At 46.5% G+C, this 12,129-nt stretch overlaps 1 protein-coding gene across 4 annotated transcripts in view; it reads left to right on the top strand.

Moving 5' to 3' along the window:
• The window catches only part of ASTN2 (astrotactin 2), an 879,885-nt gene that overhangs the window by 517,008 nt on the left and 350,748 nt on the right, over positions 1–12,129 (top strand). For all 4 annotated transcript variants that reach the window (XM_045469026.1, XM_045469024.1, XM_045469025.1 and 1 more), the window contains one exon: positions 821–971. In XM_045469026.1, the coding sequence (XP_045324982.1) occupies positions 821–971 (151 nt within the window). The remainder of the gene's footprint in view (positions 1–820; positions 972–12,129) is intronic.

Genomic DNA, 12,129 nt, shown 5'->3' with positions numbered 1-12,129 from the left:
TGCCAGAAAATAGCATCCAGAAACTTCTGTCTGTGTATATCCTCCAATAAAATTTTGGCAGATCCACAAATTATGGTACCGAGTCCAGTGTTTTCCCTTGGAAACTTCATTTGGGAGGAATGATGCATTTTCCTAGAATCCCGTGACCTTTCCAACAGCTGTCCTGTGGTGTCACTTTTATGCGATAGCATGAAGAGCACAGTTCTGGGGTTCTAGAGTCAAACAGTCCTGTGTTTGTGCCTTGGCCCTGGTATTTATTGGCTGGTAATTTGGGGTAAGTCCGATACCTTGTATCATTTCAATTTATATCAAAAGTAGGAATATTAGGAAGACACCCATTTTGCAGAGTTGCTATGGGGAGGTCTGGAATCTGTAGAAACATATGTAATGTAAGTTAAGAGTTGTATAGTGGGAGGAGCTTGATCTTTGGACTCAGCTGGAACTTGGTACAAACTTTAATTCTGCCACGTTACAAGCTGGGTGGACTTCAGCAGGACATTCAACTTTCTGAGCCCTAGTCCGCTTATTCGTAAGATGGAAATCTCATGCCTGCCTTCCCAAATTATGGGGATTGATGGAATAAAGAATGCAGCGTCCCAAATATATTCCCCTTGATCGCAAGTAGACAAACATTGTGTCATATGATGGCATACCTGTTAATTTTTTTTCTTACTAGTTTTTTCTCAAATATGGATTGGTATCATTTTCTTGGTTACAAATATCGTGAATGATGATCTTAAATGTGATGAATGCATATTTAATTTTTTTAATCTAATGATACACGTGTCTCTGGGGTTTAACCATCCCCTTTGTCTCCAAGGGAGGAAGCGATGCTGTCCACATACTTCGAAACTATCAACGACCTGCTGTCCTCCTTTGGGCCGGTTCGTGACTGCTCTCGGAACAATGGGGGCTGTACTCGAAACTTCAAGTGTGTGTCTGACCGCCAGGTGGACTCCTCAGGATGTGTGGTAAGTGCCCTTGGCCCATGAACATGGTTCTGGCCCAGGTGCTAAGACTGCTCTCTGGAGGCCTCTCCCTGTGTGTGTGTGGGGGGGGGGGGTGGCTTGTGAAGGAGAATCACACCGCTCATAGCTCCTACCTCTATGTCCTCTTTGGCACATCAGGCTTCCTTGGTTTCCTCATCTGTAAATGGGTAATTAAACCTACCTTGTGGAAGTGTTGGAAGAATGAAATAGCAGCACTTTAGGGTCCAATATGCAATACGTCCTTAAGAGCTCCTGGCCTCAGGTAGGTTACTGTCCATTTGGGAGTGAGATAGGGCATGTCTTATCTCTGTGAACACAATGGGTCCATGTCAATGAGATGTCTAGAAGAAAACGTGTCAGCTGAGATTTTAAAGTTGGTAGAAAGTGGGGAAGTTAGTGGTGAACTGGCTTCAAAAGATGAGTCACCTTCCATTAGGAAAAGAGTGGGCAGGGTGCCTGGGTGGCTCAGTTGGTTAAGCATCTGAATCTGGTTTCAGTTCAGGTTATGATCTCATGGTTCATGGGTTCAAACCCCACGTGCAGCCCTGGGCTGACAGTGAGAAGCCTGCTTGGGATTCTCTCTCTCTCTCTGTCTCTGCCCCTCCCAAGCTCTCTCTTTCTTTCTCTCTCTCTCTCTCAAAATAAATAAATAAACTTAACAAAGAAAAGAGTGGGGATGGCCAAAGCAAGGGCATGGAGAAGGATGGCAGACTTGGTTGCATAGAACTCTAGTATCTGGCATGGGAGAAGGACACAGAAAAAGGTATGTGAGGATCTTTGTTGCCTACAGAAGAGGCTCCCAGATTGGCTGGTTTGTTTCATAGGAATGACCTGGCGGGGGGGGGGGGGGGGCTTGTTTAAAATGCAGGTTCCAGGAGCACCTGGTGGCTCAGTCAGTTAAACCTCCGACTCTTGGTTTCGGCTCAGGTCGTGATCACACAGTTTGTGAGATCGAGCCCCACATCGAGCATGGGATTCTCTCTCCCCTCTCTCTCTCCCTCACCTCCCCACTCAAAATAAATGTTTTAAAAATTAATTTAAAAAATCCTTAAAATTCAGGTTTCAGGGTCCCACACCAGTAATTTTGATTCGATAGAGGGGTTAGGGCCCAGGAGTGTAAAATTGTAACAATTTAATGAGTGTTATATGTATGAGGAGGCAGTGGTGTCACAGAAGCCCATTTGAGAAACGTCACCCTACAAGCTGAGCTTCTTCACCTGGCATTCGGTGCTTTCTTGATTTGGCCCTTTCCAATCTCTCCAGCACTTTGCTTCATTTTACACTAAGGCCAGTGGGATGAATTCGATGTAGTTGTCTGAACATACTTGCCTATTTAATGACTCCGAGCCTTTGCTCCCGCCATCCTTTTGCCTAAGGTCCTTCCCCCAACCACCCAGCCAGTGTAGCAAACAAGTAGATCTCTTTCCAGATTTGTCTTCTTTTCCTTCCCCATCTTGGCAAAGTGACCACTCTGTTCTAAGGATCATCACTGTTGTCGTGCACCTGTTACATCTGCTATATCCTCTGCAATCATTTATAGCACAAACTGCCTTTTTTCAAGTTTATCCTGCCCAGTGAACTGAGAGAGAACCCAGGAATCTGTCAATTCAACTTAACACCCCAACTGTCTGTGTAAATAAGGATGAAAGAAAGAAGGGATGGAGGGAGGAACGGGGCCAGGGATGTGAATTCCTGCTTTGGACTAGAGACCACAGGAAATAGAATACACATTCCACTCTTAATGTTCCTGCACCACAGCTAGGGAAATAGACAGTGGCTGGGAGCCCAATACAAAGAAGAAGCTTCTAGAGATTGAGACAATGCAATTAAACTACATTTTAGACTCAAAGATCAGCAGATCTTCAGAAGTGGATGGGCAATTAGAGATTTTTTTTTATTATAATTCTTGGGATTATAAGTGATAGAAACTCAGAACTAGTTTAGGCAAAAAGAGTAAATGTATTGGATCTAACAGAAGTCTAGGCACAGTAGGATTAAGGGGTTTAAACAATGTCATGGGATCTGTCTTCTCTTCACTCTACTTTCCTCCGAACCATGTCATTCACTGGACAGCATCCCCATTCAGTAAGTCCTGTAGGACAATAACATCTCTTTCCTAGTTCCTCCAGCTCTAGTCACAGGATCTCATCTCATTGGGCCACCTTCATCCTCATGCCCATCACTGTACCAATTGCTGTCATCAAGGGGAAACACTGGGCTCATCCCAGACCCAGTCATACCCGAGACTTTGGCCAAGTGCCAGCTGCACCTACAGTACATGGTAGTGAGTTGGGGAAAGGGCACAGACTCTCAAGGAAAAGTAGGGTACAGGCAACAGAAAGGGGGGTTGGTGACAGCGGCTGTCTACTTCAGAGTATTGCAAACCAACCCTCCATTTTGCGTATTAGAAAAGTGAGGCCTTCTGAGAGAGAGGAGAAATTGCCCTAGTCTTAAAGCCAGTCAGTGGGCATGCAAATCAAAAGGATGTCCCAGATCGTCTGTGTTGTCTCCACAACAGAAAGCTGATATTTCTGAAAGGCATGAGTTGCCTGCCTCTATTTCCTTCTTTCATCAGTTCCGATTCCCGAACTAATTAAACTCCCTCTCCTTGAAGATAGATGTCCCAGAAGAACGAAACGTCAGAATGCAGAGGGATGCACACATGTGTGTGTGTCTAGGTAAGAGTTGTCTCTTTTCCCTCTCTCATCAGCGTGAACTGGAAAAATAAAAAGAGAGAGAGAAAGAACATTCGTTCCCTGGAGGTTAAGAGAAAATTCAACAGTTTGATGAGGTTGTCAAAGACCTTCCTCTCTAGATTAAGGATCTAATGTTAAAGCTGCAACTCTAGGGCTCAATGGAGGTAAGGCACACTCTTCTCTGTGCCTTCAGAATACATGGGGAGACACCCACTTCTACACTGAACTTGAAAATCTCCCTCATTTCTTTTTGGCATTTCTGCATAGAGAAACTGTTTCTTACAGCTCCTCTTCTAAGAAACTCAATTTGGTAAAAAAAAAAAAAAAAAAAAAAAAAAGTAGTAATAATACCTTATATTTTTAGAGCACTTTAGAGTTCCCCAGACATGTCTGCCTCCAATAACTCATCTTCACAACAAACCTGGGCAGCGGGTTCCCCGCCCATGCGGGAAGCAGAGTGACTTCCCAAGGAATCACCACAAGGTGGCCAGGTAGAGGCCCAAGAATGTGTTTTAAGTATTATTCTTCATGCCACAACCATTTTGGCTTGCTTTCCTGTGATTCTGAGTGGAGATAGTAGCGGAGAAGCTTGGAAGGAAGACTGGGCTAAGCAAATTGGGCTTAAGCCCTGGCTTGGTCATCCGTGAACTTTAGAATCTACGTTCACCTCATTAGCCTCAGTTCCTTCATCTTTCAGAAGGAAGCAGTAGCTCTTGAACTTGTAGGTGGTCTGACAAAGAGTATAACCGGAGATGATTAGGGATTCACAAAATGTCATTTATGTGCAAGATGATGAGACCAGGATTGCTGATGTTTTTATGCAGTGGATATGATATTTGGGGCCACGAAAGCTCAGGAGCACAGCCTATTTAATTTTCTATAATGTTTCTGTAACCGAATTTCATTTCTGTTCTGCTCCATCCATTGGTGGTGGAAACTTAATTCTAGTTTAATTCAGGTGCTCTGCCTCCCGCCTCTTCCTGAGTGTACAAGTTCAAAGGGGGCTGATGTCCATCCATGCATGGGGCTGAGGGGTGGTTCTATACTCGACAACTACCTGACAGTAATAGCGCCTGCTGTCTTGTCTGGCCCTTGTCCATCACTGGTATTGTGCCAGCACCGCCCTGTTCCCATGTGATTTATAGGCATGTGGCTTATCCTGGCATCTTCTGCCTTGCTCTCTCCATCCCCACCACAAGGTCCTTTGCGGCCAGCTGGCTTTGTGCATCAGATAGCTTTACCACCCTGCTGAGGGCATGAGGACAGCAACTCCTCTTGACCACACTGGGGGCATGAGTGTCGAGAGGAACCAGCTGAAGACCTCTTGATTTAGGCCGACCATGAAGGCACTTGTCGTTGGCTGCTGTCATGCCAAGGAAGAGCACTTGACTGTGCTGCCATCCCCGCAGGTGCTATCTGGCAAGTGAGGCAGGAACACTCTTTTCTTTCCAGTCCCTCAAATTCACCTGATCTTCTGTAGCTCGTCATCCTCTTTAGCACCTCGTGGGCAAGCCTGGTGCATATGAAGTACAGGATCTCTTTGAAGGACATTCTCTACCATTTTCAAGACCATCTTGTTTCATTTCCAACATTCCTGTCTTCCCATGCTCAAGTGATCCTTACTTCTTTGGGGTGGGGGGGGGCAGGTGGAGGGTGGAGAAGCCAGTGCTCTAACATATCACAGATTTCCCATTACTGTCATTATTATCATCTTATTTTACCTTCTATCTAGACCTCAACTTCTGAACCCACAAATGAAAAAAAAAAAGTGGACGCATTTGGCTTCGTTTTCTGGTTCTTCTATGGTAATTCCCCTGGGATACTGTGGTCCTCAAGTATATAGTTGTCCAGATTGGGAAGGGTCACTTGGTATATGGTGGGCAGCATTATAGCCCCCACAAGGAAATTTACATCCTAATGTCTGGAGCCTGTGAATATTTTACCTTTCATAACTAAAGTGGAGATTAAATTCACATACGGAATTAAGGTTGCTAATAAGCTGACTTTTAAAGAGGGAGATTGTCCTGAATTATCAGTGCGAGCCCAGTGTAATCACAATGTCCTTCAATGTGGAAGACGGGAGCCAGCACAGAAGTTCAGAGAGATGTAACATTGCCACCTTTGAAGATGGAGGAAAGGAGTTACAACCCCAGGAGAAGTCTCTAACAACTGGGAAAGGCAAGGAAATGGATTCACCCCTACAGCCTCCAGAAAGTCGTGCCACCCTGCCAATACCGTGATTTGAGCCAACTGAGAACTTTGTTGGCCTTCCAGCCTGTGGAACTGCAAGATAGTACATTTGTGTTGTTTTAAACCAGCAGGTTGGTGGTAATTTGTTGCAGCGGCGAGAAGAAACTAATGCAGGGTGAATAAAAATATTGTCGGCGAGAATACGGAGGGTGATCCAGGAGATGCCACGTAAAGAATCATCTTGTTATTTCGATTTTCAATAATTTCCGGAGAGACCCTCACCGCTTGATCAGAGATGGAGGAAGTAACAGTGAATGAAGCATCAGAGAAGGGAGGGAGGCTTGCGTTCCCCTTCGGTGTGCTGAAGGGTAAAACGTTATCTATTAGAAATCGTATAAATCTGACACACGTAATGATGTCGGCGAGGCCCAGTTTGAAAAGTAAGCTGTGGTTCCATTTATTCTGTGTGGCAGTACAAACATGGTGAAATTTTAATCACGATAGAGGACAAAACCAAAGAAAACCATGGGTACTTTATCATAATATTGTGTGGAGGACACTCGGGCCATCCCTGTGTGGCTGCTGCCCCTGAAGCATTTTGCTCAGGCTCCTCCTTGGTGTTGCCCAGGTTCTCCCAGCGGGGAAGCATCCTCTTGACGGCTTCAACCTCAGACAAATCTGGAGATCGAAATCTGTTCTCTCAGCCCCTTTTGAAATGGCAATTCACAGCTTACCTCCATTTTCCCAATGTTTTTCTCACGTTTTGTCAGTCAGGAATATGGGAAGGGTTCAGCTGGGTTATTTGTCTCTGATGTGTGACAGGGGGGCCATCTAGAGTTGGAGGATTTCTTCCATGAGGGTCCCTTCACTTACTTAGAAGGTGCCGGAATAGCAGACAGTCAAGCCTGGCCATGCTGGACCTCATCTCTGCCCTGGGGCTGTCAACTAGAGTGCCTGCCCATTGCCTTTCCATCGGGCAGGGCTCGTCAGGCCACAGACGCTCGGTCTGCAGAGGGAGCATCCCAGGATCAGGTGTTCCAAGAACAGAGACAGAAGCTTCAAGGCTTCTTAGCACCCAGCCTCAGAAGTCCCAGAACATCATTTCTACCCCATTCTGTTTGTCAGGCAGATTATTAAGGTCAGTGTAGATTCATAGAGAGGGAATTGGACTTAACCTGTCGATGGGGAGAGCAGCAGAGAATGGGTGTCTCTCTTTAATCTACCTTCTTCCTGTAGCATGGACGCATGGACCAGGGCTCCGAGAGTAGGAAGGCACCCTAGATATCTAACGAGGCCAGTACCCATTATATAGAAAGAAAAGCAAAAGCCTAGAAAGATGCAGAAATAGCTCAAGTTCATGTAGGAAAACAGTGACAGAATCGAGATGTGATCCCAAGACTCCTTCCTCCCAGGTGAACCTGCCTAGGCAGTGGCCTTATGATCACCTTTGCCACTGCAACAGTCCAAAGATTTATTCGGCAATAGTCCTGCATCCAGCACACTGAATGGAGCAGGGGAGACAAGAAAAAGAGCCCCACCTTGTTTTCTAAGGTAGCTCAGAAGGTGAGATGGGCTTCAACAGGACTGCAGTGTGGCCTTGAACAAATCACTTCATCTCTGCATGAGAGTATCTCGCAAGGTGGATGTGAGTGCAGAGAGAAGGGGGCTGGGGTAGGAGAGAGGGACGCTCACTAATACTGCGTGCCAACTCACGTATGTCCATGGCAGTTAATGCTTGTAACTCTCCCTCTAGATGGACACTGTTAGGTCCATTTTAAGAAAGACAAAGCCTAGGGGCGCCTGGGTGGCTCAGTTGATTAGGTGTCTGACTTCGGCTCAGGTCATGATCTCACCATCCTTGAGTTTGAGTCCACTGTTGGGCTCTGTGCTGACAGCTCAGAGCCTGGAGCCTGCTTCAGATTCTGTCTGTCTGTCTGTCTCTCTCTCTCTGTGCCCCACCACTCATACTCTGTGTCTCTTTCTCTCAAAAATAAATAAACATTAATTTTTTTAAATAAGAAAAAGACTAGGAATGTAAGAGCAATAGTCCACACAGTGACCTGTGTGCAGACATGATTTTGAGTGCTCAGCTTATGATCTAGGTTGTATAATTATCTCTACTTGACCCATGAGGAAAGTGGAACTGCCTGGTAGAAAATGAGGGTGTGTGTAGAAGCATCAAAAGAGAAGGATGGAGAGGAGAGGAGGGTGGGCACCGGACAGTCCAGGGCCTTTGTGGAAAGTTAGGACTGGGGAAGGTATGGGCATTTGCATGCTGGCTCCATCCTGCAGACTGTTGGTATCTTTTAGGAGGTGTGTCCAGCCCTCCCTTTGAATTCCATACAGATCCCACTCCGCCCCACCCCTAGAAACCACCCACCCATAATCTCCTTCTCTCTTTTGTGTGTGTGTGTGTTTCCATTTTGACCTAAAAAGCCATCTGGCCTCCCAGATATTAGGAAGGGTCACAGCACCCCTGATTGCCATGAGATGCTGAAAGAGAGAGCCTGCTTCTCTCCATCCCTCATCCTTTCCGAAGGGCAGGGAAGGCACCTCGGAGAATCAGCTGGGTGAGAAATCACTTTGGAACACAGCCCAGGCACTGCTGACCGGGGTAAGCCCAAGCCTGTGGGCCTGGCATTCTGCCCGCCTGGACGGGCGATGTGGGGCTGAGCCACGGTAGGGCCTGGCCCCTGAGACGTAGTTTCTCCTCCCCAGAAGTAGACTCTTGAGGTTTAGTCCATCCCAGCAGACCGGTGACAGGGAGTATGATGGATTCATGCTACAACCCAGCTGGCTTTTGCCATAGTCCAATAGGAGGAATGATGCTTTGCCACCTTTTTCTTCTTATAAATCTTACAAATATGCAGAGTCAGAGAGTAACACATCTTTGTAAAAACTCAGAGACTCTTGGGCAGGGAAATAGTTGTTTTCAAGGGTGGAGTATCTCCTATATCTTGTCCTCATCACAGCACCCTCTGATCAACCAGGTCCATACATGGAGAATTCTCTATATGCCCCTTCATCAGTAATACTAGTACTGATCGTATTATTGAAAGCATGACTTGGTTGATGCTATTGACAAACGAATTAGTGCTATCAATAATTACTGATAGAGATACATAGAGTTTGAGTGCTGATTACGTGACAGGCCCTGGGACGAATGCTTGAAATAGGTCATCACATTGGATCCTTGCATCAACCTTAGGAGGTGAGCACTATTGTTACTCCTACTTTGTCCGTGAAGAAATGGATTTAGGAAGCACGAGAAACTTGCCCAAGTCTAAGCAGCCAGAAAAAGGCAGAGCAGAAATTCAAACCCAGGTATATCTAACTCCAAATCCCGTTCTCTTAACTCCTCAGATGGCAGCTTCCACAGGCTAAGGATCATTCCCCAGGGATAAAGCAGATGTCCCCCAATGTCAGGGAGTGAAAGGAAGGGGACACTTCCTTCTCCCCCTTCTCTTTCAGTGTCTAAAATGTCTTCTTCTTCCTCTGCATCCAGGAGATCTGCAGGAAGATAAAAGAGAATAAGTATCGGAGAAAGGGGTAGGAGAGTAGAAAAGAACAAGATTAGAACTTGCCTATCGACTCTGAGCCTGTCCATAAGGATCAAACTTTGGGGAGTGAAAAGGAAGGGAGCTGCCCCTCATTTGGGAGCTGTGCCTGTCCATCCTTTCTTTGTGAACTCCCAGCATAGTCCTCCTCCCTTCTGGGGTGGGTGTGGCGGCGGTGGGTGGGAGTCCGATATAGGGTTTTCAGGATTATAATGTGTGGCTTTCTCATAAAGCCTCAGCACCCTTTTATGATATTAAATATTTTATTCTTCCCATGACATTTGAAGCCTTCTCTAGTTTTTTCCCCTCATTTTATTTCTTTGGGACCCAGATTTGCTGGGTCTGATGGTATTTCTGGTAAGCTGGTTTTATTGTGTGGAAGTCATTAGCTGTTAAAGTCAGGGAGCAGCCCTCGCCCTTCCAAAGCGATGGGTTTTACCCTTTGATTCCTGGAAGAATGGCGTGGGGGAAAGGAGCCCCAGAGGTGGGGGCAGGGAACGGCCGCTGCCTGGTTCTGCCACCTGTTGGCTGCAGGAGTGGAACAAATCCCTTCGGGGAAGGCGGCCACCTTCTGTGTGGACTGCGTGTGGGAAGGGAGAGGGAGCTTCAGACCGACCTGGGGAGGGGCCACTGATTGCTGAGTTTCCTTTCTTTTTTTTTTTTTTTTTTTTAATTTTTTTTTTTCAACGTTTATTTATTTTTGGGAGAGAGAGAGACAGAGCATGAATGGGGGAGGGGCAGAGAGAGAGGGAGACACAGAATCGGAAACAGGCTCCAGGCTCTGAGCCATCAGCCCAGAGCCTGATGCGGGGCTCGAACTCACGGACCGCGAGATCGTGACCTGGCTGAAGTCGGACGCTTAACCGACTGCGCCACCCAGGCGCCCCGCTGAGTTTCCTTTCGATTCCTGAAATCTATGACCTCATGATACCTGTTCTCAGAGGGCAGATTTCTAACATCGGAAGGGCCCGAGGCGGGGAGGGGGAAGGGCAACACTAGGTGGAGGGTGAGGCTTAACTCCTGGTTTGGTGGGAAAGCAAACATACAGGAGGAAAAAATTCTCCATCCCTTTGCTTCCCTTTTGTAAGCATCTCAGGAGAGATGTCGGCATTTTAATTGTATGTTTCATGCACCTGCTTCACAAAGCTTTTCGCCTTTGGAAAGGTGCCCTTATGAGAGAATATATTTACTCCCACCATCACCCCTACCTTCAAGGGGTCAGCATAGCGCTTAAGAGCAGTTTCTGGCATCAGAGAAACCTGGGCCCCAAATCTGCTCTGTCACTCACTAGCTGGGTGACCTTGGGACATAGTATTTAAGGCCTCTGAGTCTCAGGTTCCTGTTGAGTAAAATGGGACTAATAATATCCAGCAAAGCTGCCATCGGCACTAACTGAGATAATGCACACACAATGGGCCAGCACCCGGCCCTAAGTAGACACAGAGTATGGTTGCTGCTGCTATTATCTGATATTTCATGCGCGAATGATAGGGATGATGAGAGCTGAAATTGTCTGGGGGATTGCTATGTCCCAAAGCGTCTGACATGGGTGTCACCATTGCCCCTTTCTTACAGATGGGAGAACTTATGTACCTCACTCAGGGTCACACGGCTTCTAAGTTCTAGAGCAGGCAGTTTAAGTCAAGCAGCCCAATGGCAGAACCCTCGTCCTCAGTCAGGGCAAAGTCTTCATAAACATCATTTGTCCTGTTTCCTAATACTCCACAGAGGGGACTACTCAATCCCTTACTTCACCTGATTGGTGGGCATTTTGAATGTTTTCAATTTTAATCTGTATTTTTTAATTTTTTTTTTTTTATTTATTTTTGAGAGAGAGAGAGAGCAAGAGAGTGCAAGCAGGGGAGAGGGACAGAGAGAGAGGGAGACAGAATCTGAAGCAGGCTCCAGGCTTTGAGCTGTCAGCACAGAGCCCGACGCAGGGCTTGAACCCACAGACCGCGAGATCATGACCTGAGCCAAAGTTGGACGATTAACCGACTGAGCCACCCAGGCGTCCCTTCAGTTTTAATCTATTGTCAACAGTGTTGCCCTGATCATCTTTGGGCAGAAGGATTCTTTGTGTTCTGAGTTATTTCTTTAGAATAAATTCTCAATAGTCTGTAAGGCCAGTTTTCAAATTCCATGATTTGGGTGAAGGTGTGGGATGGATTAAAAATAAAAAGGAGCAACACCACCTCTGACTTTCTGGACTCCACCTGTTTCAGGGGTGCTGGTTTTCTTTCATGATGCAGCCCAAGGGCAGGTTAGGGTGTTGGACCCAATGTATCCCCTTGACGAGGGGAGTGATCAAGCAAAAATGGTACGTTAGAGAGTAGAGCCCGGTGATGTGTGCAAGATGCATGTGGGAGGCGGCGCAAATGCAGAGGACCGGGCAGGTAGGAGGCTGTTGTCGCGGGGCTGTTGTCTCCTTGAAGACTGGAGCGGGTCAGAGACCGTGACCACAGAGTTCCCAGCGGTCATGCTAAGCACCTGTGACAGACTCCATGGCCGTTGGAATGCTGAGAGTTAGACATCTTTTTCTTAGCTCTGAAATGAAAACCCGGAATCATTGTGTTCGTCTTAACTATGGTAACAGACTCGTTGCATCTATAAGGTGTCTTCCCCATCCGATCTTCAGTCTTCTTTTTTTCTTAGTTGTTAAGTAGCTCGTGCTCATTGTAAAAGAAAATAAAACAA

Source organism: Leopardus geoffroyi, chromosome D4, assembly GCF_018350155.1.
Source record: "Leopardus geoffroyi isolate Oge1 chromosome D4, O.geoffroyi_Oge1_pat1.0, whole genome shotgun sequence".
NCBI lineage: Eukaryota > Metazoa > Chordata > Mammalia > Carnivora > Felidae > Leopardus > Leopardus geoffroyi.
This window is presented reverse-complemented; position numbering and strand designations above follow the sequence as displayed.